Here is a 26,041-nt window from a genome sequence, read left to right on the forward strand (position 1 = left end):
ATTCCACTGAGTAATTGCACGCCGCGCAAACATTTATTTCCTTTTTATCAGTTTTAAATGCATTCCTTTTCAATGTAATTGAACGTTCCCTTGTGTTTATACTGTGAAAGCGAAACCAGCAGCATGTGTTTATGAGGGCATTTGCTGGACAGAGGCTGAGCCTGGCTTCCCACAGCTCCAAGCCGGGGGAAATCACACAGAGAAGAATAAGCAGATCAATGGTTCGGTTTAAATCAAACTCAACAGCAATTTGCAACAAAAGGAAAATCTTATTCTCGAGTATTTTCATAGGAAAATTAGTCCTTATAACAGAAAAAAGATTATTATTTTTTTAATTTTTTTTTTTCCTATTTTCCATTCAGGGATGATTTCATACACTTCCTCCTCTCTTTAAGGGAAAAATCAAGCAAACACCCTCACCCTGGCCCTTTGTTCCAGCTGGAAAACACACTCAAGAACACCTCTTACTAAAGGGGCTAATTAAGCACATGATCCCTTTTCCCTTCTCATAAAAGCTGCTGGAAAGCAACCCGAGCAGTGTCCTTATTACAGCTGTGCTCAGAGGGCTCCTTCCTTGGCAGGGAAGGGCACTTGTGATGGCAAGACGAGTCTGTTTCCACATTCCCTGATGCGCTGGGGTGGCATCACACCTTTACACACTGCTTTACCAGGGAATAGCAACATGGGCAGGAGTGTTTATTTTTGGTGTCACGACATTTCAGCAGATGTTACAGGCTCAATTATCCCACCGCTTCAGCCGTAACATCGCATTTGTCTCTAAGCTCCATTTATTTGGCTGAAACCCTCTAGTTGGAAGACGCTGCCTTCTGTAAGCTGGAGCTTCAGCACAGTAGAGCTTGACAGCTACCTTTGGTAAGGAAATTTATCTTTTTGGATTGATTCCACAGCCCAGCTACAAATCGCGTTTGGCAAACAGTTGAACAAAACAAGCTTCTTAACACGGAGTAAAATATACCTGCTCATTCTTAGACTATCCAATGCTTTAAGGCAGGCTCATTAGTCACAAAGAATAAGTCAGCATTCAGATAAACGATGCTTCTGCAAAGCAGGAGAAGCATTCAGCATCACCACGGGAAAGGTGAGTGTCACTGGGTGTCGGGAAACAACACAGCACATCCCACAGCTCCTGAGTCACAGCTGGGAAATGCAGCACAGCACTTATTCCGTTCTGAGGTTGACCGTGACGAGCTGTGTTGGAGTGGTGGGTGACCTTAAGAAATGGGGATCGCTCCCCTCATTTTGACTTCCTGCTTTTGCCAACTTCATAAGCACACCATGGTCACCATTCTTTTCTGTATCACCTTGTGGAAGAGAACTGCGCGTCCATAATATGTATAACATAAACATTTTAAACACTTTCTGAGCAGCACACGTAATGTAGTGTAAATGAAATTGAAAATAACTAGGGATAATGAGCCAAGCAAATAATATAGAAACCAGCCAAATGCTAAGCCAAGCAAGGTAAAGCAAACACTTCAAGAGAGCTGAATCATTTGCCTTTAAAATCTACCTGAACATGGAAATACATCTCTCTCATGTCCCCTGCTTTATGAGCGCAAGTACACGCGGGTTGGTAAGAAAGCAGGAGCTGCTGCTGTACCGCATTTCCACCTATAGCGAGATGTGGCACCTTTCTGCTATTTCTTCACAGAAATTCAGCAGAACAACAAAGAGAGGAGACACATTAAAGTTTTATTCCATTCATGGCAGTATTCTCCAGAGGAAACAGTAATAAATTCCCTACAGTGTGACTGTCTAAATAGATTATCCAACAATTATTATTAATTATTAATTATCCAGTGACTCAGAAGCCACCCTGCGGCTGTCTACTGCAAGAATCCTACAGCTTTTGCAACCTAATGATATGATTTTCCAAATTACGATGTCGCAATGCTACGCCATATGAAAGGTTAATGGGAGACGGCGTGATGAAGTGATACGAATGTCTAAGGTTGTACTTGGACTTCCTGGCAGCAGGTTGTGAAAAAGCAACCCGAGCAAATTCAGTGGAAAACCAGTTAACATACAGATTATTACAAGGACTGAAATGGGAGTTGAAGGCATTTTAAAGGGTCTGCAGAGGGATTTGTGAAAATACCTTAAAATAGTGCAGTAGGTGAGAACATCTTTTTCTCTTCTGTTACCCAAGGGCACCTCTTCCAACCCAGCGTCCAAGTGGCCAGGCTGAGAGCTGTAATTCACATTATCTATGCACATCCTCGGCTGCCCATGTTTACCACACAGGAAAACAAGATTGATTTCTCATTCTTAAGCACATTTGTAACGTCTGTGCAAATGAATGTAGGACACATCCCAGTAAGATCAATATTTATGCAGCCTACTTTGGAAAGAACAAGGGAGTTGCTTCAGCGCGGCAGGGGACCTACTCATTGGCTTTCCTGCAGTTTCCTCTTTTCCTCTTTTTCCACACAATTTGCCTGCTGGGTGCTCGCTGCTGATTAAAAGTAGTGCTAATGAAGGGACACCCCCAGGCCACCTGGAGCAGTGGGACCCCATAAGGCTGCACAGCCACATACAGCGCCCATTGCTCCTGTCCGCAGCTTCCTCCAGCCCCATCCATCTGCTTCTCTGTGGCTCACGGCTGCTCACACTTCATGCCACTTGCAAAAGAGCAGCAATCAATTATCCTAATTAAATGCAACGATGGAATATTGAATACCGTGGTTTATTTCCTGCTCTAAAGGTTCACGTCTTTCACATGCGCTTTCCCCGTGTTGCTTGTCGCAGCTGATCTTGTGCATTAATTCTGTGTTATAAACAGAGAGGGGAGAGTGAGTGGTACCCGCAATAAATCAAAAGGCAGAAAGGAGGCATTAAAACATGCCAACCTTTCCACAGCGTGCCAGTGTTTAAAAGCATCCCCAGCAGCATTTTTTCCAGCTCTCATGTCCCTGGCTCGTAGGAGGCTGCAGCTTCACCAGTTGCTGGCAGAAGGTGGCCTCTATGAATTGTCTTCTTTCCGCCCTATTTATCAGGAGACTTTTTTTAACCCTGACTGGAATAAAGTTAGAGGCCGTCAAGCTCACCTGCTGCCATGGGTTTCTGCTGAGCTGTACGTGTCTTTAAAAATGAACTGGAGTTCAAGATCAGCAGCTTCATAGCATCCATACCCTCTGATTCACGGAGCTGGTTTAATGCTCCATCCCATAAAGCACACCTTGCAGATATAAAACCCATTCACAGCAAGCATTATTCTTTTTCCAAGGGGCTCCACCACGATTCTAGCATTACAAACTCCAGGTTATTAACGAGCCTTCATTTCCATGGCTGTACCACTGAAATGCAGCATTGGCAAATAGAGCATTGAATGCCTCTGCTGTAAATAGTTCAATTTTCCTGAGTAGCTAACTAGGCAATAAGAGCCCTGTCACTTCCATGTTACTAAGTAACTATAGAGATGTTTCTCTTCTTCTTGACGTAATTACAAAGTGCCTTTCATTAGCTCCTGAAAACGCTCAGGCTCAAAGCATAATTCCTACAACACGCTTCCCTGTTTGCAGGGAATGCAACTTACGGTGACCTATATCAGCTAAGAAGATTTCCTACTTATTTCCCAGCTCCTATAGCCCCTTACAACCAGGCTGAGAAATCTGCAGCCATCTCCCAGACCGCCAGCTCAGCCCCCACTGGTTTTGCTGTCTATATAGTTTCAACAGATGATTTTTCCTCAATGTTAGGAGGTGACAGAGGCTCCACCACCTCCCAGACAGGCTGTCCTCCACCCCACTGTCCCGACTGGCTGTACATGTTAGATTTTCCCCCAGTGACCAGCCTGAAACTTCCTCACTGCCTCATAGGCAGAGAAGGGCAATTCCATTCCTCTCTTTGGCATGTTGCAATGGCCTTCTTTCCTCCTTCAGGCAGACAACAGCTCAAGGCAGCTCTGCTTGTCCTCCATCACATCTTACAGATGACTGCTTGCAGCTCGGACTTTGTTAGCCGGGTCTCCAAGTATCCAAGGTCAGAGTATAGCTGCCATCCTGCAAATAACTGACTCCTGTATGGCTGCCAACGCACAAATAGCTAACTTCTGTACAACCTCCTCTGCCTTCCTCGCTAGGGGCACCTGCCCTCATCCTTTTGCCATTGCTGTTAATTGCATCATCCACCCACAGGCACCTGATGCTTCAGGGAAAGGAAGTCAAACATGAAAAGCGCTGGGCGTCCCTCCCACCAAAAGGAAAGCCGCCAAAGATCTCCCATTTCAGCCCATTTATCCACCATTACTGCCTGTACGGCTGCTCTGTGGCTGCTGGCAGTCCCGATGCCCCATGCTAGTGGCACCTGGTTTCCACCTCAACTCTTCTCCCACTCCTGTGCACTGTGGCTATGCTTGGCACCATCTCACCAGCTCAGTTTGTCTTCTGCCCACTCTGACCGCCTGGGCTGGAGATGGATGAGGACAACAGCTAAAGGGAGCAGGAAGGGGCAGCAAGCTCTGGGGCCACCCACAAGCCCAGCAATCAACCAGCCAGTTCCAAAGAAATCCACCTTTTCTTCCTTCTCTTTGGATGACAAACAAAAAAGAAACTTACATCAACGCGGAGCTGCTCTCTTCCTTGTTTACAGAGATCCCTACCTGCAGGCAATGGCAGACTGTAAGCCCTGTCACATGGCTGCAGCATGAAGGGATTGTGCCAGGCCCTTGCAGAGCGTGCAGTGAGTAGTGCCACTACTCCATCTTTACACCCCTCTTTACTCCAGTTAGTAACACCGGCAAAAAATAAATAGGAAAGAATGTTTATCAGCCTATGGAAGATTTGTCCCATTTGCTTCAGCCTACACCTATCCATGGAGTTAAACATTTATTGACCCCTGTGCAAGTGCAGCCAGAGAGCTGAACTAAAGCTGAACGCTTCCAAAAAGAAGCCAGCTTACGCTGCCAGAAGATGTGGTGCTCAAAGGAAATTAAGATGAGCAAGATTGCAAAACTGGGATGCCTGCACTTGCAAATTCCTTGCAACAGGTCCAACAATTACCTGCTTGGTGCTGTTGTTTTACCTTTTGCCTACCACTGGGTATGTAGTTAAGCTCATTCAAGTGTGGCACTGAGTCACCTCATTTGTCTGCAGCTAGTTGTTGGCCATTATAATAACAATAGTGTGATACATGCGAAAGCACGCTAGTATCATGTGGATGCCTTCTTCCTGGAAGCATTCAAGGCCAGGCTGGATGGGGCTTTGAGCAACCTGGTCTAGAGGGAGGTGTCCCTGCCTACAGCAGGGGTTTGTAACTAGGTGATCTTTGGTTCCTTCTAAACCAAACCATTCTATGGGTCTATGATCCTATGATCCTACAGTCCTATGATTCTGTGACCATGGTGGCTGTATTTGGTATTCTGTCCAGCTGCAGCATCACCCAACAAGAGCCTGGTTGCAAAACACTCGTGGTTGAATTCAGAGCAATCTGAGGGGCAGAGTGGAAAGCTCAACCACATGCAAACTCACCTGCATTGTGCTTGCATCCTCCTTAAATGCAGATGAGCAGAGCCCAGGGATTTTTTTCTTTCCATCCAGATTGGATTTGGGAATAAATGATGTGTGATCTCCCTCAGGGACTGGTACTGGGACTGATACTCTTTCATATCTTCATGGCCAGTGGGATCAAGTGCACCCTTAGCAAGTCTTCAGATAACACCCAGCTGTGCAGTGCAGTCAACATGCCAGAGGGAAGGGACCCTTCTGTCTAAGACAGACAGACCCAATCACACTCAAGCAGAAAGCCCAGGAGAACTTAATGATGTTCAGCAAAGCCAAGTGCAAGGTCCTACACCTGGGCCCCAGAAACCCCTGCTATCAGTACAAGCTGGGGGATGAAAGATGGAGCACAGCCCTGATGAAAAGGACTTGGGAGTACTGGTGGATGGGACATGAGCCGGCAGTGTGCCCTCACAGCCCAGAAAGCTGATCAAGACAAGCGTGGTCAGCAGGGCAAGGGAGGTGCTCCTGCTCCTATACTCTGTGCTGGTGAGACCTCACCTGGAGTACAAATCCTTGTCGCATCTTCCTCTGGCACTTGGTGCTGCTGCTAAAAAACATTCAGATCTCAGGTTCTGAGAAGAGTTTTTTGTGAGGTCTTTAAGAAAAGTAAATACACGGAGAGAGAAAAGTAATTATGTGTATCATATAGATATGTCTATGTGAGACGATCACAAATTCTTGCTGATGATTTACTGTCACGAAAAGCAGAACGAGTGTCAGCACTGTCTCCTGTGAATACCCTGGATGAGATCTTAAATCACAAGATTTTGCCTTTCAAATGTTCCTCATTGCAGCAAGCCCCGTGTTTACCAAGAAACATCAGCTATAAAGAGAGCAGGCTCTGTTTGCTGCAGCAATATACCTAGAGCAATTGTTTTGTGGTTTTGGAAAATCCCTTGTTGTTTTCCCTGTATATCTGGAGAACAATTCCTTCTTGCCAAGACAAAAGGAGACAAAAGCTCAGTCTATCCTAGAACCACGCTGTATGCTTAACTCAATTATAGAGATCTGATGTACAGCGCCAGGGCTGCAGACAAGATGTGAAACCTCACGGCCTCTCTCAGGATTGAGGACAGCTCCTGGCTCAGCTTTTGTTGCAGTAATGCATGGAGCCCTGGCACGGAGCACAAACTAAGATTCATTGATAGCAGTTGCAGCTCCAGGGGCAAGGAAAAGTCACATCAGAACAATACACTTCCTGCCCTCACAGATCATTTTACCCACTCAACCCCAGAGCCAGGCTCTCTTTCCACCAGAGCTGCCTTGCAAGGGTCTGGCAGCGTCTTCTCTCCCGCAGAAGCAACCAGGTGGTCACAGTGGGACGTGCTGCCCTGCATTACATGAACGGGCCTTGGTGAGCCCCTGACATACAGGGAGAAAAGCAGGACTTGGTGTCCTATCCCAGCAGACAGCAGGTATTCGTTAGCAAGTGTTCCTCAGCCTATGACAGGCAGATTAATCTTGATGTAAACCAAATTAAAACCCTTTAATCTCTGTCAGGATGGTTTCTGTGGTGCTCACACAGGTAACATATGGAGTTTTTAGTGGCCTGGGAACGCATTGCTACCTGAAATCAATTAGTCAGAGTTCCTTGATCTTCAGCATGGGATCCTGCCATTACGCAACTCTGGAAAAACCTCCCGTTGCACAATAATATTTGGTGTCACCTCCATCTACAATACAACCGTGCAATCAAGGTGTATTGCGAGCAGCGGCCTATTTGTACATCACACATACCTCTCCCTGCCCGCCTGTGTACAGCTGCACATACCAAACACTGCCTGCCTGCTGGGGCAAACAGCGGGCAACCCTCCTTTCTGCATGGGGTGAGGTGTGTGAGGAAAATGAGGTCAGGAGCGGAAGTTTGTCCCTGGCCACCCTGATACGTATATAACCACCAGGGGGGAGGACATTTCACATAGGGAAAAGATGACTGGCCCTTGCCCCGAAAGACTTCAACCCCACACATTCCCTGCCCCAAGCAAACCTTTCAGAAGAAAATATGAATCACCGCACAGTGATTTGACTTCTTACACCATCCCCTACTCAATAGGGATGGCCATCGGACCACGTCATCTTATAATATGTATGGACCAGCCCTCACCTCAGAGCTCTCACAAGTGGCCCTTCTCAAGGCATCCAAGCTCTTACTCCCACCGAAACCAGAAGGAAGAAGTCAGCCTTGAAGATCTGGCTTAAACAAAGCAGGAGATGACCACACAACAGGTTGCATAGTGGTGGAGAAGACAGCAATCCTGATGTCTCCTGAGTCCTGGCCTTCTGCTCCTTATGCCCAGGCTCATGCCAGAATGTTTAATCTCCCAGGAGCTTATGCTAAGATTGCTGTGTTTGTTTAAATTTTAAAATGAAACCTAATCCCCTACAGGGAAGCCTACATCACCGGTTGTTTTTCTTCCCCCAGCCCGGCCCAGAGGCAAACAACCCCACAACTTCTCTGCAGATCTGCTGCCACAGAGGACGTGAAATATGATTTTCTTGGTTGGTTTTTGTTGTTTGGTTTTTTTTTAATCCCCTTTATTGATTTTTTTTCCTGGGTTCATGAAAGGTTCACAATGGAGAGTGATGGTCCCGTGGGTACGACTATCCATTTTAAGTGCCTTATTTTGCTTTAAAGCATTGGAGGGTGGGCTGCAATAAGAATGGTATGGTCAGAAATGCCCGAAGGCTTGTTCCTGCCCAAGAGGCCCCCACCATTTTCACTTAAAACACGCTTCTGACCTGATTTAGTTAGAGCAGCAGAGAGGGCAGCAGCCATTTTACCTCAGCATGGCACATTCATTTCAGGCACAGAGAACTCAGAGGGATTGTGCTCCACCATCGGTGGAGGGAAGGACACTTCCTTCAGGTCCTACCATCCCATCCCTATCTGTGACCATCTGATTTGTTTTCTGGACACCAAGAGGTTGGGCTCCATCCCCAGTGTGTGTGTCACAGGGATCTTCTGGCCACTGAACCTTGGGGACCAGGGCCAGATTTTGGAGAGGGCAGGGCTCCTGCCAGCACTGGGTGGCAAGCGGCCACGTAAGGTCATGTTTTGGCCACCTCAGAAAGCAGACCCAGGAGCTGAGTCTGGGTGTGGACCTTGACCACCCGCATAGCTGGAACATTACCCGCCCAGTTGCCCTGCTCCACATCTGCTGGAGATGTGACCTGGTTTCCAAGCCACCTCCCGGCTCTTGGTCGCGACCCTTTCGGTGACCTCGTTCTTGGAAGTGGTTAGGGCACATAAACTGGAACGGGAAAGGGGAAAAGGTGAACGTACTGACAGAAGACTTGCAGCACAAGGAACCTATCTGACAGCTTCAGCCTAAAGAAATGCCACGTGGTGACCTTACCATGTCCCGCTGGACTTGCTCCAGTGGGTCAATGCCCCTCTTGTATTCGAGGAGCCTGTAACTGGACACTATATGCAAGATGTTGCCTCACTAACGCCATTTGTAGATGCATTTTCCACACAGATGCTCGCAGTTTGTTTGAGGTGGTATATTCTAACTGCTTTTAATAAATTTAATGGATTTTCTCATTTAAATATGCTGCAGATTAATGCCAGGCATATGATATTTAAAAGGACCCTTCCACTGACCCCACAAGGCTACACCCATCTTATCTGGTTTCTAATCCTGAGAGATACAAGGCTCTGGGACAACCTTCTACTGAGAGAAGAACACAACCCAGCCTAATTACCTCCATAAAGGAGCTGTGGTAGTCTATAAGCTTACAGGGAGAGGTGAGCAATGATAGAGGCTGTGCTTTCTGACCCAGGAAGGCTCTTCCTTCCTGCAGAGGCAGCCTCATTGCCACTGGGCTTCGAATCCCCTGCTCTCAAGGTCTTGCCGGACAGCCCTTGGATAGGCAGGATGTCCTACAGCCAAACTGTACCTTGGCAAAGCTGCTTAGTATTCATCCTTCGGGGCCCATTTCTGTCTATCCTACAGGGCAAGGGCAATTCACGAGGAAGAAAAGGCATCTTATAAAACATAAAGTGTTTTGTTGGCTTCTTCTTTTTTTTTCCCAAGGAAGCCTGGAAGGCAGAGTGACAAGATGCATGAAGAGACTGTTTATGTGGACAAGCAGCATGGCCTATTTAAGAGCCAAGTGAAAGAGTCATTATTCTGGACTCCCATTCTGATGTTAACCAAAAATAAAAAATGTCAGGATTTGGCAAAAAGACCACACACAGTCAAGGAAGCAGCGCTGGCAGCAGGGAGGTGAGGCGAGCAATGGGCTCTGAATGGGAGGCCAATGAAAGTTGAGTTTCCTGCTTGAGAAAACATCGACCCGGCACTTCCAGGAGCAATTGACACAAGCAGAAAGCACTGAAACACTTGTGCGAGGCAGAGCAGCTGAGTACAGAAGTGAAGCCAATTACTGCTGCGGTGATTCCCCCTTCAGAGAAGTTGTGCACAGCGAGGGGTAGAACTGTCCTGGATTTCAGGCCAGCCACAGTCACACAGCTTATATGGCAGCCCTACGTGGCACCTCAGGCTGGGTGCACAGCGGAGTTGCCCTTATCTGCTGTAGTGCAGTTTGGTGGGTCTAAGGCAGGGGATGAATTTGTTCTGGCGTTGATTTCAGGGTGGAAGCCTCAGTAGAGCAAACACAGAGCAGTTCATGCAGCCAAATGACCCGGCCCTCCACCACCATTTGCTCCCTCTGCTTTCTGGCAAGTTCCTGCAACGTTTTTCTGAGCTGAAGGCCAGAATTTCTCAAGCACCTAAAATCATGCTCTGTAATCAACCTGGCTTGATTGTAATTGCTGGATTTCTAACACCAGACCTGCACGCTATAGTTGTTCAGCCCTCCGGTAACAAAGGTCCTCGGCAGAGCAGTGGTGACTCAGCACACCGCTGCCCCATTTGGCACAATTCAAGCCTGGATTCCCTCCAGTGGGGGGGATACATGCTATGACTCGTGCTTAGCAAATAACTCAGTGCTCTCACCCCACCTTCCCCACCTTTTCCCCGGGACCACATTGAGAACACAGCCGTGTACCCACATACTTACAAAGAGGACTGATTCCAGAGCTTCACCCCACAGCCCCATGCCCATCTTTTAGAGGGGCACAGATGTAGCCCTGGGCTTCTAACCCACATCTTCCACCTTTCCCTCAAACCAAATGTCCGCCGTGGACAGCATGATTTGTGACTCCAGCCTAGCAGTACCTCTGTTTACAATGCACACAAAAGGGGACAGAAGTATCTCTGTGTCTCATAGAGATGGAATTATAATTAATTCCAGAGGATTCCTAAGTGCACGGATAATTTGCTCTTTAGGAGTATTTAACGTGCTGTAGCTACAACCTTGAAGCACTATTTGGAAATCTAAGCAGGAAGAAAAGCCCCGCATGGATGTTTCCCCAGGAGTGCAGCACAAGGTGAGTTTCCACAGGAGCAGGACAGGGCAGGCTATGAGCACCGCCCTCCCCATGGGCACTTGGTACCTTTGCCCCTTGATCCGGCTGCGAAGGACATGAGAGGGGTGTGGTGAAGGATCTCCATGTTGATGCCAGCTCTGAAGGCAATGTCCCACAGTCTGGGTTTCACACGTTTACACAGAGCACTCAGACATAGTGGTGGGGCTGGGAGGTCACTGTTGAGCCCCCCAAGCTGTGCCAGGGACATGGTTTAGTGGGGAATATAGGTGGTAGGTGGGTTGTTGGACTGCATGACCTTGTAGGTCTTTTCCAACCTCAGTGATTCTGTAATTTCACCTAAACCCTACAACAGGCAGAGAGCACAGCCCCACTCCCCTCTGATGCCTCCTGCCCCAGAGACAGGGCTGGACCTTGTCTCCTCACCACCGTTAATGCTCAACACATGTGAAAAGGCAAGGCCAGTCTGCTTGGTGCTGGGAAGTAAATGAACTAGGGGAGTGAACTCATCCCTAATCGCACTGCCTGAACTTTTAGAGCTCTAAGAGCCAAAGCATGACATCATCCTAATGTGACATGATAACAATGCAGAAAAATGATTGCAAAAATGAACAGATAACTCTGAGACAAGACTTACAGCCATGTTAACAGTGACATCCAGCAGCATCAGAGCTGAAAGTGAGGGTTTGGAGGTTGACCCCATTGCTCCACTGGAAGCAAGCAATGCAGGACATGGTAGAGATGGATGTGGTTTGAGGCCAAAAATGAGAAGATGAGACCCAACATAGCCAGCACTGTGAAACTGGAGATAAACAGGTGAATAATGTTGTTTTTCATTTGGATAACTGTGGTAACATGAGTCCTATTTGCTCACCCCTGGTGCTACCCAAGGCCCCACCTGTGAGCACCTGACCAAAGTCATTATGCTCTTAAGAGACGAAGCAAAGGGCAGGCAAAATCTTACACTGAGAACCAGCACCTTGTAGGCTGATAACACCTCAGACAGGTAAAAACTCACTCAAAACCCATCTGCATCCACATCTGTATGTCGGTGCCATGGGATCATTGCCCCTCGTTGTCTCAGAGAGGGAAAGATGACGTTATAGATCCCATGCAATGACAAACACTGGAAAATGAGTTTTCAACTGAAATGATTTTATCTGTGAATTACATCTATGTGTTTTGCTTTCTCCGATACAGCAGTGAAACCCGCCCTCTTTCACCTGTCCTTGCTCCCTCAGGCTCAAATGTATTTTAATAGGTCTCAAATGAGCAGCAAAATACATAACCGCATGGTTTAATAGCTTCCTTACTGCTACAGAAATACTTGCATAGAAGTGTAGCTGGAAAGCCCTGTTTGCTTCACAGCTGGCTAAATCAGCACTGTGTCATTCTGACTTTGCATTTGTTTCATGACTGAAGGATGAGAGTATCTGCTATGGCATTTGACCTGAACCTGCCTTATTTAAGGCAGGTTCACTGACTCTAGTGGCCATATTTCAAGCAGCCCCAGTCAGGGAGCCAATGCAGTGCAGCATAAGAGGAGCAATGCAGGGGTACCAGCAATGCAGGCCCACCCAGGGACCCTTCAGCCACAGCCAGGACTAGGTGTGTAGGCCCATGGACAAAACAGGGCTGCTATGCAGGCTATGGCAGGGGGGTGCAGGCCCCAGGAGGCTGGCAGGGCCATGAAGGCCTGTTAGTGCTCTCCAGCACCAGCTCTTTGAGTTTGGTTGGGTTTTTGTTGGTTTGAGTTTTATTTTCACATGAGCTTTGGCTTGTGTTTTCTCCTGTCCAGCACTGAGGATCCCTGCCACCTCTCCCTCTCCATCCTCTGAACTCTCACATTTCCTTTCATCAAAGGCACGGTCAGCTGTAATAACAATCCTGGCACAGACAAAACAGTTACCCATGGCACAGCAGGCACACACCTCAGCAAAGCAAAGCAGCACTCAGAGCTCCTAAACTGTACAGAAACAGAATTAATTTTGCTAAGGGGCTGAGGGCATTTCCCAGCTCTCAGGTGGCAGCAGGAGTAACCCGGTGTATTATGTAGTATTTCAAATGTATTATTAGTCTCTTCTAAGGCCACATAAAGTAGCCCCGTGTAGGTTGCAGGAGGCTCCAAATTCCCATTAGGTGAATGAGATGCTCAGCTGCTCTGTGCTTCAGTGCACAATTCAGTTACCTTTGTCCCACATGGACGCAATCACTTACTGATCTTTGCTATGAGCCAGATCTGAGCTCAGAAATCCAGTGCAATGTGAAATTGTCTCACCTTAAGCCTAACCCAGTGCCCAATGGCATTTTTTGCTGCAGCTCCCTCCCCCTCCTCACACATTCCTGCCGTTTTCATTCAAGGTTTTTATTTCATACGGTGACAGAGGCCAAGACATTTGCACACACGCTTTGAGGTACCTGGGAATCATCGTCAGAGCACACCTCACAGCAGATCTGGACATCAAGGAGCTACTCGAGTCCCGTGAGGTTTTCACCCGAAGCCCCGCCACTGCTCAGCTGCCTGCTCTCGTGCTGGGGCCTGCGCGTATCCTGTAAGAGAGCTTCAGAGAAAGGAAAAGAGTGTTTTGATAGCGACACGATTCTATCCATCTTACTGCCTACTCTATGCATACAAGTCATTCAGAACTTTGCTTCGGTCAAAACAAGAAAAAAAACCCAAATCTGTTGAAAACGCCATTGTTCAACTTTCAAACTACCAGTGGTGTAAAATAAGACTGCTCTAATGTAAGCATAATATTTTCTTATGTAGATGATATTTTATTATGTAAAGTACTATTTTTCTCCCTAAGGAGTCTCTGAGAAGTATTTTAAAGTCAAACGTGAGTGGAAAATAAGTTTTTAAAGCAGCAGCCCTCGTTTCTCACCCGTCATAGAAATTTTATGAATTAGCTCAGCTTCCATTCACTTAGCAACAACCTCTATCAGGAAAACAACGTATTTCAGTGGTCAATAGAAAAAAGAGATTGTAAATCAAACAGTAGAGCATGGAAATGAATGAATGAATGTACTAATAGTACCTTACTTGGCATGCTGTTAAGAAATGGTTACTCTATCAGTTTACCAAGTTAAACTATTTTCACAGCACGTAGTTTTATGTTGTTGCCCAGCTCATACAACAGCAACCCTCTCTCTGCTCTGGCCAGGGAGCACGTGCAAGCATTAAAAACCATGGCTTTATTAAGTTCCATCGCTTGGTCAGCATGTCCCTGGGCCCAAGACATTCCAGACAAGTATATCATCTAATGTCAAACCTTACAGTGTGGATCCTCATGTGGATCTGAAAGATAATCAGACTCCCTTGGGAAGTGTCCCAGTCTGTTAACAAGCCATATGGATTTCAGAAAGCATTCCTCGTCATAAGAATACCAATATCTCAAACCATTTCTAATTATCAATAGTTCTTAAGGTACCACTTTCACATTCTGCTTCGTTTCTCCGGGTATTCAATGTTTCCTATGAGATCTGGTCTATTTTAATAGTCAAACAGGTAGTAAATATTTCAGATATGCACTTAGCACACTTATTTTTCAAGAGACAATTATCTTCTTTGTGGTAGAACATACCTAAACATGAGATAACAACAGAGAAACTAATGCAATAAAAATCACTAGCCAAAGAAATGCCCCAAACAAGCTCATTTTCATGGCATGAAAGCGTTAAAGCCAAGTAAAACTGATACACCTCACAGGATGTCTCGGAAGCTCCAGTATATTCAGCTGCTGGAGTTATGCTGCCACCTATTGTGAAGATGAATCAAGGAGATCCACTTCATTTCACTAGCACAACAGATACGCAGGAACTACCACTAGTCTCTCTGGTTAAAAACACTTTCTTCCTAAATATCTGCTACTGATAATTGCTGAAGATAGGGTGCACTGTTAATTACCAGCCCTGATCAGAAAGGACAATTGCCCAGAGCTGTGTTTTTGTGGGCATAGAATTCAGGCAACCTGGGATTGCCTCATGAGACCTCACAGCATTCAGCTGTTTCTAAGCCACCCAGAAGAACCTCTTTCCAACATAGCTGGAAAGATAGTTAAACCTGACTGCCTATATATGAGGTATGGTAACCAAAGAGGAGAGCTGTTAAGAGAATTGTTACGCCCCCAGCAAAACAAGCAGCAGAATAATGGGGCATTTTATAGTATTTGCGGTGCCAGAGGTAAGCATTTTTAGATTTTTCAATTGATAGATGCAAGCAAGATCTATTACAGTTAGGACTGCTTGCAGCAGAAACAGATGGTGTCATTCAGACAAGCCGAAGTGTTGCTATCTCTGATGGAATGGTAAGCAGCAGATTCCATTTCCAAAGTAATACAGTGGCTCCAAATGCCTTGGACAGACACACATACTTACAGGAGGGGCTAAAAGATACCTGAAGAAACTGGGTGTTTACACAATGTTGTTTTGGTTGAAATAACCTCTTATTATGCAAGTTGCCTGAGGAAAAAAGGTTGCATTCATGGTATCTTTGAGCCTTCCAGTGTTAGTTGGTTTCTTGTGAAATAGGGGAGTAAGCTGAGATAAAGATCCTTGGCAGCCTGTGGTCCTCAGCTCCACGGATAACCTACATTAAGCACTAGGAATTAAGAGCTGCAGCTACAAAGCAGAGAGAAAGTGAGAGTAATTGCTACCTTCCTGTTTTTCAGAGCTACTAGAAAACATTCTGGTACTGAATTCAGACCACTCAGCTGTAATCTACTCATCACTATGCCACTTCTCTAGCCCCAGTATTTCCCAATGTCCTTCTATCTATTTTAGATGGAAGTTTCCAGTTAATGCACACATTATACAGAGGAGCACAATGAACTCAAACACACCAAATACAAAAGAAAAGCATGTTTAAATTGCATCTCACCTCAACTCCAAGAGCCACCAGAACAAAACATGGACATAACCACTCTAGAAGAGCTTCGGTCAACGTCCTGGACCTATCACAGAAGGCCATCCTCCATCTCCCAAAAGATCTATCTGCCTTGGAGTTCAGCTACAAGCCCGTTCCTACCATAAGTCAAACACAATCATCTCCACCTTAGTAGCGACAGACTCCAAGCAAAATGGTAGCAGGCCAAAAAGGTTCCACAAACCCAGCCCTGTACTGGGGGGCAGACTATCGCTTCCATTTGTTGCTCTCAGCGATAAAGGACAGCGCTTGCACGCGGGTACTTTTTTTCTTTTTTTATTGCTGTTAAGTCAAGGAAAAAGGTTGCATAAAATCCAATCTCTTCTAGAAATATAAGTGACCTTTCCAGTACATTTCAAATATCAAAGTATATGGTAAACATACAAATAAAGAGAAGGTAACATACCTCCTATTTACAGTACAGTATTTTAAATCATAAAATAAGTTCCATAAAGTACAACTGGCAGGTAATTCACAATACAAGTCCATTGGTGGTTTAACACCCTCACTTCAACTCAAACGCAGTTCATTCATTTCAAGTGGTCCAAAAATACCCAGATCAAATAAAAATTTTAATCAAAATAATTTTCATTTACTACTTAAACTTTTTTTGTTGTTTTTTCTTTTTTAAATTTCTTTTTTTTTTTTTTTTTTAAATTAAAGCTTTCGTCTACCTCCCTCCCCAGCCCCCCCCTCCCCCTCCAAGAAAAAAGTTTCAAAATGTACACTGGTGCTATAAATATAAATGCTACCTATGAAGAAATGTAGTCATCAAGCTTTCCTCTTCAAGTTTCTCGTTTGTTTAGCTATTTATTAGACGGCTGAACCAAAGATTGATTTTATCTCATCCCTCTACCGGACACCAGCTCTCAGTTTTAAGTAAAAAGATCTCTGCCATGAACTGCGAGGAATGCCAAACCCTACGGATATACAGCGGTAGTTGTTCATCGGTGTTGAATGCAGCAGTCAAAAAATACACTCGTCTTCCAGATAACCTCAGTGCACTTCAGGAAATCAAATATTACCTGGAAGCAATTTAGTACATATATTGGCTTTTAAAAATAAAAATAAAAAATACAGCAGCATTAAACTTACTTACTCGTGATACTGACGTGATTAATACCATCTTAACACTCATTTCAGTCTTTCACATTATACCGTAATTACGCATAGTGGTAAATTGTTATAAAATAGTGACTTTTGCTATTTGGTAGACAGGTTCTAATACTGATACCTGACTAGTTTGTAGAAAACCATAGCTTTTGTTCAGTTCCAAATAAAACATTACATTCTAAGCACAATGCAACACTGTAATAGTTTAGGAAAAAAAGATATTCGATCAAGTAACGGTCATTCTGTGTTGACACGATGTAGAACAGCTTTAGAAAAGGAACAAAATGCTGTCAACTTCCATTACAAATGCAAACACACTGAGTACAACATTCATACCAATTTTTCACCTTGTTTTTTTGTGTTTTTTTTTTTGTTTGTTTGTTTGTTTGCTGAACATACAGGCTAAAAAGCTACAATGGAAGAAAAATCTGTTAATTTAAGCTTGTTTACCTTTAAAAATCTGTTCAAGTCCGCATGGTTTCAGCCACTTCCTGCTCTACGTATTTTCATTTATTTGGGACTCTCAAGAGCTGTGTATGTGTACTACCATCAGGTACAGCACACATCCAGTACGGCGTGCTCCTTTGGACCCTCCTAACAGGACGTCTGAACATCTCCCCTCAATTCACGAGCATTAATTTAGAGTACGGGCAGGGTCTGTATGAACTGCGCTAAACACTCATGCAAGCCCAACAAATCCACGTGGACAAACAGGGAAAAGAAAATAAAACAGCAGCATATAGAGAACAGGGAAGGGGAGGAAGAAGATTGTGGTGGGAAACATGACCAACTTTCTTCTTTCACCATATGGCTGCTCCATCAGTGATGTCAGAGGTCAGAGACTTTTGTTTTTAGATGCAGTAAACATTGCACATGTCTCAAGTCTTCAGTGCAAAAGCATGGTTCGAATGCTCTTTCTGATTGTTTGGCTGTGTGTCTGAATTACATGCATTACGCAAGCCTTTTGTAGAACCAGGAGGAGACCAGGGACTCGGCTTTCTTCTTTTGTACGGAACAGAGGTGCGATAGCAATGAAAACTTCCAAAAGAATAGAAAAGTGGGAATGTCCCAAAACACAAGACCACCCCCCCGCCTCCCACACACACCTTCCCCCAATTCCCCAAGCTTCAGTTTAAGTAGGCAATGTTTACTTGTTTCAGTCTGCAGAATCCAAGGTATCATTGGAAGGGGGAGGGGGAGGTGCGTATCTCAGTCTGTAAGTGCCTAAAACAGGAAAGAGAACTACTAAGTCACTGCTTAAAATTAAAACAGATTACAAACCAATACAAGGTATCAAAATGGACATGCTCTTCAAAAGGCACTATCACCCTCCAGTCCATTTAAGGTAGGTCCTAACATCTAACACTATTTTCTTTCAACTGCTTACTAAAAACATAGGTTTTTAAAAAAATATAGACAGCAGATACCAGATTTTTACCTTTGTTGGAAAAATACAAAGAAAAGGAGACCCCATCATGGCCAATCTTTCCTGTTCCGCTCTGACCAGACAAGTCAAGTCAGAACGGACGCAGGCCAAGAACCAGAATTAGTTTACGTTCCACGTGAACACTGAGTTTCCCCTGGCTTTTTCCTTTGTTTGTTTTAGCACAGAGGAAGAAATGGCACGCAACACTGAAGCCATTCCTTCGACTTTTAGTTCCAATTGGTTTCTGCCTTTTTGCTGTTAACTTGTCTGAGGACTTCAAGCATACGTCACTTGAGGATTTCATGATGGGGCACGGAGGATGGCTGGTTGTGCAAAGGTAAGCTTTAGAAAAGTTAAATTATTAAACAGCCGGTTTGTTTCTTTGAATTCTTCTAAGTCATTCTAAAGTGAGTAATTGATATTTTCTCTGCTTTTCGCCAATGGATTCTCTCCAAAGAACACTGACAGGAATGGAAAAATTGAAACATGCAAACCTCAGACATAATATCAGAAACAAATGAGTGAAAAGAATGACAGTTTAGAACAGATAGAGCTGGAATTCCCAGCTCTGAATCATGCTCATTTTCTGCCTCGTGCTGTGAATCCTTTTACCTTACGCTGTTCTACAGAAATTTGAAGCAGAGATAGGATACTTTGCAGATTTAGAGCAGGTCACTAATGCACAACCATTTACACAAAACATACACACGCACGCACACCTTTCTGCAAGACCAGAAACAGCACATTCAGTTAGGTAAAGAGAAACTGCTAAACTCAAAAGCAAGTCCGCTGGGAGTTATCATGATTACCTTGTTGACTGGCCTCCATGGATGACTGCTTACAGTCCTGCGCATAGTGTCCACTTACACCACAATTGTAACATGAAACGTTCCCATTCTTCTTGGGTCCCGACCCATTTGTGTTGGCAACTACGTTAGGTGCTGGATATACAGGATAGAACCTCCCAAATCCTGCCATCTGCTGCATACCATAGTTGGCTTGGCTCCCCATTACTGGGTCATGCATAAGCCCGTTTGCATACGGAGACTGAGGCAGGAAGAAAGGAAGTTGCGTTCCATTGCTTTGATGTGCTTGATTGAGGTAGCTGCCATTGCAAAGTGATGGCAGAGTGAAGAAAGATGGAACTCTGTAGACTTGTCCATGAAGTGGGTTATGATAAAAATAGCTATTAATCTGAAGGCTTCCATTGGTCCCACAGCTACACCTACGTCCACAAGAACCACAAGGACCAGATCCCAGCTGCTGTGGAGGTAACATTGTCCCATTAGTGTTATTATTTCCAACAGCATTTATGTAGGATGTGCTGTCGCTCTGTGCAGTGCTGTGTGTTAAAGCAGGGCTTGGGCTAGGGGCAGGGCCTGGCGTGTGTGTAGGTATTGCAGGAGGAACGGAGGACTGGATCTGACCCACACCTAAACCAGCTGATTGAGGTGGTGAGGAAGTTGCTACAGTGTTTAACACGTTTGTATTCTGGTTGGGCAACACACTGGTAGCATGAGGACTGACTGGCAAAGCGTATGAAGCTGGTGGAGGTGGCGGCGCTGCTGAGGAGAGACCAGCTGCTGGAAGAACTACCTTCAGATTGGTAGGCTGAGGGATTGCTCCGGGGTTTCCCTCAATGTGAGGCACCATTTGATTCAGTCCTACCACCTGGGATGCAGGCTTTGCGATGGGATCTGTAGTAGGAACTGGGGATCCTGGGAAACTACCTGGGTTGTGGACTGGGATAAAGGCAGTATTTGGTGATCCAATACTTAAGTTTCCTGTCGGCTGCTGTGGTCCATTAACTGTGCAACTTTCTGACGATCCCTGTGGAGAGGGCATTTTCAATCTGTGTATTGCCAAATGCAAAGCAGGGCTACCAGGCTGGACAGAATGCGGGAGAAAAGTGGATGGGACTGGCAAAGGGGAGGCCATCAGCTCAAGGCGCTTCTCAGGTTCGCCAGAAGTCACTGGGCCCATTCCACCAGGAGGTGAATTTGCAGACTCTCTCACCGGTGAGACAGCAACAGGCGTGGTAACAAGCATTCCCATTGTCTTCCCATCTGCGGATATGGGGGGCGGGACAACCGCTTCAGGCTTTTGGGCAGCGCTGTGCATCACACAGTGTAAGGCAGGCATAAAGGAAATGTGTTGAAACTTTGCATTCAAAGGATCTTCCGAAAGGCTTCCGTTTTCATTATTCGCTGAAGAGATCTGAGCAGACGATTTGTTCACATTGGATGAACTGACAGCACTGTAGCCTGTAAACCTGGTTGCATTTTGATTTCCAGAGTCCTCAGAATTACTGTCCGTGTCTGTGGAGAAAGCAGTGTTGGTCAGTCAGAAGAACAAATCTGAAACTATATTAAGTCTCACCCCGGACTTAACCATATAAAACTTAATGGATTTGAAGACATAAAAGACAGTTACGTCTTTCTGAACTAGACTAACTTTGAGATTATTTTCAGTCATCCAGATCAAGCTAGATCAATCTCTATCATTCGTCTAAATCAAAATGTCTGGCTAGTGTTCTGGCTAACTACACTGTGTCTTTAACTTCAGTATATCTGCAAATGTGAACAGTGGTAAAGAGGCCAAATAAGGAGTTTGTATCTACCTAGAAAGACATCGATCAAGTTTGCCCAAATTCGGAAGGAGTGACAAATTAAACATTCACTATAAAGAGAAAATATCTCTCAGACACACTGGCATAGTTCTGTAATTTCATATAAAATAAGTTATTTGCGGTACTGCTGAAATTTCTTAAGACACCATGAAGTCAGAACAATTGGATGTCAGGTACAACGCACGCCTACGTGGTGATCTAAAACTCAAAACAGCTCCCGCTATTTGCTAGAAGCCCTCAAATCATACAGTCACAAAACTCACAAAGTAAAACACCATCCACAGCTAGTTAAATAAAAGCAGGAAATAAAATCAGAAACTAATTAAAATTAATACAAGAAAGAGATTAGTCAAGGAATATACAAGTTCGTGCACACTCTCCATAAATCCAACCTCTGTCTTTTTCTTCTTCACTATCAAAGCTTTCCCTCCCATCGTGTCGTGGACTAGAGGGAGAACTGTAACTTTCAGACGATGTTTCTCCACACGTATCGTGACCAGATCCAGTGTCCAAATTCAGATCTAAAAACAAAAATAAGCACTTTTATTTTTAATTTCACTGTACTGAAGTAAGATTACTTTGGTTTGCTGACATCATGCTAGTTCAGATTTTCGCTTGTTAACTTGTAATCCTACTTCAATGCACCTGACCCCTGTACTTCCAGTGCTGTGACTCCTCACACTGAGGACTACTCTTGTCCTCAAGTTTCTGATGACTGAATCCTTCACATCAAAACAAAAGGGACAATGAAAATTCACATTTATGCAGAGTAGCCAGAAGAACCGTCCTCATAAATTTTGTGATGCTTATAAAAATCGTACTACAGTAATATCCTCTGAATGGTAACAACCAACAATTTCCAGTCCAAGAGATGAAATACTCCACACTAATACCAGCTAAGGCAGAAAGCTAACTCAGCAGGCAAGAACCAAATAATACGCCTTTTCACAGTGAACTCCTCAATAACAGGATTTAAGCAGACTGCAACAAAAACACTTGTTTCAGGAAAAAGAGGTAAACTACAAAAGCCCCTTCTAGATTCTGAAAGGAGTCATGGGAAACTCATTCTTGCAATCATTTTCGTGGATTAAACCTGCACTTGGTCAAGTTATTTTAACAAGCGTTTTGAATTTCTAATATAAAGTGGAACAGTAATTCCAACCTCCTACCACTGAAAACCAAAAGCTTAAAGTCCTAGCCACAAATCTTCCAAGTTAAAAGTGTAACTAAGGGATAACTGACAAGCTAAAAACAGAAAGTGAAAATGGAAGAAAATTCAGACTGAAATGTTATTCCCCACCCCCACCCAGGCCACCTCTCCACAGGTTGTATCGGATGACATTTTGATGTTTGCATACAAAGACAGGTAGAAAGCTAAAGTCCCTGAGGACTGAATTGCTTCCAGCAATTGTGGGTTGCAGTTTCCTCTTGGAGTGGCCTTAACTAGCCATTCCTATCAAGCAGGCCGTTTCACATCTGTAGGTCAGTGTGCTGCAAGCGGACTCCTAAGGCACAACACTCCTTTTTAGCTTTGCAAAGTATCACACAAAATTGCACAGCCTCTGAAATTCATCAGGTCGTAAACGCGCAGTGTATTTTGCATGACAAGAACAGCAACCAATCAGATATGCGCACAGAGAGCTGTCCTGTAGATTATGGCTTCTACTTGTAGATTTCTTACCTACAACTTTTTCAGACTATAATGTTTTTGCTAACCTTGTGAACTGCAAATTCTTAATGTTTCAGTCAGATTTTAACACTGTTTTTACAAGACAAAAAATGCTCATAAAGCACATGACAGTAATTGAGTACGTCATCTACCTGCAACTCTCAAGTTGAGAAGTGGTGACAAAGTATGAAAACTGTTTAATGACTACACCCCAAGCAGAAACAAGCACCAAAAAAGGCCCTTTGTAAGATGCTGTCAACACAACAGCATATTAGGTGATATACAAAAGGCAAAGTCTCTATCAATTTTCTGTTGTGAGAATTAAATAAGAGAGATGAGGTTGCATCTGATATTAGGAGGTTGCAAAAACAGCAAGACAGCAAAGCCAACGGGTAATGCAGCCTTTTGATAACTGATAATAAAGCTTGGAGGCTCAATTTAACGAGACAAAATGACACTTGTGTTGTTTATCACTTATTTATGTACAGAAGTCTTGGCCTAGACTCTGGATTTTGCTGGATTACCTAAACTTGAAAACCCTGCTAGGGCAGCATACACAGTTCTGCGTGGTAGCTCAGTAGTTACCTGCTTTACACACTAGAGTTCAACAAAATTTCATACAAGACAGTTTTTACAAAGTTCCTCATGGGCCGACTCCACATCAGAAGGAGCCAGTGAACTGCAAAGAGATCCCAGATGACATGAACCACATGCTCACACTGCTCAGTTACAGATAGAAGTAGTCCAAAATGAATAAAACAGTGAAGGCGAACGTTTTGTTTTGTACAATCAGTTTGGAGGAAGCACCTTACCTTTTGCTGTCCCTGTACGGATGTGCTGTGATGCTGCAACTCTAACTCCATTTGTCCTGTTATTCAGCCGGCAGTCAGCCTTCTTTGCTTTCTCCCTATGTAAATAATTTGCATGTTTGTTTCTTTCTAAATGCATGTGCACAAATGAACAACTATGTACGAAAATCAAATGTAAACAAAGGCAGTAATTCCAGGCTACAAACATATTTAATAGAAATAGTAACAAATGTAGATCATAAACAGATGAAGGCTACTAGTGATACATCAGGTATTATAATGCCAGCAGTGTAACTAAGCACTCTGAATGAGAATCTGAAAGAAAACACACTAAAAAAGAAAAAGGAGGAAAAGAAAAAGGGTGCAGCTGATTTTGAACTCCTCCCTGAGAGGCGACAAATGTAATGGAGCAATACATTAGATTAGCATAAAATCATCTGGTTACAGAGTAACAATGAGTCCAATTGGAATCAGGCAGAGTACTAAATAAGACAGAAACTTTTTCACGGTGCAAGATTATTCAGGAAATTCTGAGACCCTTTAATGCACAAATTATCTTCACTAAAACATTTCAACACGTTACCACCCACTGAGTAACTTTAAAGGTTGCTGGTAAACCTTCCTTGATTTTCAGCGTTTTCTGGACAGCTTTGCAATCTTAAACTTAGTAATAAACATAAGGGAGAAAAAAAAGCAATTCTGTAACAGTTAAGAACCTGCTTCTTTGTTCACTAAATGACAAGCAGTATTTTAGGAAATGAATGCACAGAACTACATTCTGTTTTAACATTACTTCTTTTTATAAGATAAAAGAAGGAATTTTATATAGTCTGGCCTCACAACATGCCAACTATCCTTTCACCAACTGAAAATCAAAGCATCTAATTGACTATACACTCTGATTGAATGCATTACACTTTGTTCCTCAATTACTGGTTACATTGGAAACCTACTTTTCCAGCTGTGGTTTTCCCTTCTTCTTGCTTACTGCAGATAAACTTCGTTTTTCCCCTGCATGCTGGACAGAAAACACAAGGATGGCAGTCAGAAAGCAGAACTTTTCTCACAAAAAACCAAAACAAAAAAACTAACAAAAATTACCTCCTAGACTTCAAGGTCTGCGTGTCACAGCTGGTGCGCTCACATGCACCACAGTCACACAAACAACTATCTGCACAGTGCAATCGAGCCTGCAGAATTATGTAAATTATCCTCATTTATGCTATGATCAGCAGGGACTCAGCAAATTACTACTTCTGATTTTTCAGAAGATATCAATGAAATTATTGCAGTGAGTAAGCGCCAGGTCTTTCCTTTTGAGGATAAAAAGCAATACTTTTAATCAAATATCCCCTAGCAACTTCTTCCCTGAAAAGAAGCTGCCTCATCAGAGTTAATAAGGCTTGAACAGATGCAGAACCTTTTGATTTAACTGGAATTCCCTGGCTGGGGGAAGAGGGAACCCATGTGGTAAATTATTCTTAAATAGCAAGAAGTTATTTTTAGATCTTGTCAAAACCAGCGCTCAGCCCTGATTGCTGCTAAACTGAACTCTGCTAAATACCACCTACAAACATACTAGAAAAATTACAACATCTGCATTTTTCTGCAAGGATGCTATTAGTAGTTGCTGGTAACACCTCTTGTTTGGCAAAGGAGTAAAAACTATGACAACTCAAAAATAACATCTATCTATGTTGTACGTGGACACCTTCAAAATGGGAAGTAGCTTTTCCTGGTACATCAAATTTTTCCTTGCCTCAAACTTGCATATTTCAAGCTTTCATGATGTCTACCATTTCAACTTTGAAAGCAAATCTCAGTTCATTGCCCTACTTTGTGAAATAAGGAAACTGGTTTTAGTTGGCTTGTTGCTCCCAACACAACATCTAATAGCCAAGTTCTGCACACAGAATAAAAGCAATATTAATTACTAAGTAATTCTAACATTAAAGGTTTTCCAGATGTAACACTGAGCAGTATTCCTTTCCTCAATTTCAGTATTACCTTATTATTTATAAGTAATTGTTCTCCACTATACTCAGATACGTATATTGTTAATGTAGCTTCAAGTCTGTTGCTTGCAATAACACAAACTCCTCAGAACTTGTGAAATTGTCTCTGATGACAATGTTACAACAACAGGAAGGAGCCTGATTAGAAATGAGCAACAGACTTTTCTGATTACATACATCATACTGTGCTACTTCAGTTATAAGCTCAAATAAAATCTGTTCATTTCAAAAGACAGCAGTAAGTATGAATTGTGAGGCACTTTCTAACCTAGGTACGTTCTTCATCTTTGAAAGCTAAATGTAACCTAAACATAGCAGTCTCCTCATCTTTAAGTCACCTCCTCACTTTCAGAAAGCTGCTTCAGACAAGAAAACAACACACCTGGTCAAGTATATTTGTACAGTGCTCCGGGTGCTGCTGGACAATACAGGTTTTCCTTCTCCAGTCCACTACCCCATTTTGCTCAGAGTGCTGTATGTTAAGGCTATCCAGTGAAGAACACTTTGCACTGCTAGTGCTGCTGAAATGAAAAAACAAGTTA

The 26,041-nt window shown here is 43.9% G+C and overlaps 1 protein-coding gene across 13 annotated transcripts in view; it reads right to left on the minus strand.

Moving 5' to 3' along the window:
• Positions 1-663: 663 nt before the first annotated feature.
• Positions 664-26,041, minus strand: part of ZCCHC2 (zinc finger CCHC-type containing 2) — a 50,753-nt gene continuing 25,375 nt past the window's right edge. For 4 of the 13 annotated variants that reach the window (XM_032442968.2, XM_032442972.2, XM_015854522.3 and 1 more), the window contains 6 exons: positions 25,882-26,017; positions 24,438-24,502; positions 23,488-23,582; positions 21,399-21,527; positions 19,187-20,695; positions 16,099-18,175 (listed from right to left, as the gene is read on the minus strand). In XM_032442968.2, the coding sequence (XP_032298859.2) occupies positions 18,108-18,175; positions 19,187-20,695; positions 21,399-21,527; positions 23,488-23,582; positions 24,438-24,502; positions 25,882-26,017 (2,002 nt within the window). In that variant the 3' untranslated portion in view covers positions 16,099-18,107. Of the gene's footprint in view, positions 5,728-11,551; positions 11,717-13,263; positions 13,476-16,098; positions 18,176-19,186; positions 20,696-21,398; positions 21,528-23,487; positions 23,583-24,437; positions 24,503-25,881; positions 26,021-26,041 lie in introns of those variants that run through there. The other 9 variants (XM_032442971.2, XM_032442969.2, XM_085540346.1 and 6 more) reach the window with 6 other exon arrangements.

The sequence above is a fragment of the Coturnix japonica genome, chromosome 2 (assembly GCF_054131305.1).
Source record: "Coturnix japonica strain WE chromosome 2, WE-NBRP24, whole genome shotgun sequence".
In the NCBI taxonomy this organism is placed as follows: Eukaryota; Metazoa; Chordata; class Aves; order Galliformes; family Phasianidae; genus Coturnix; species Coturnix japonica.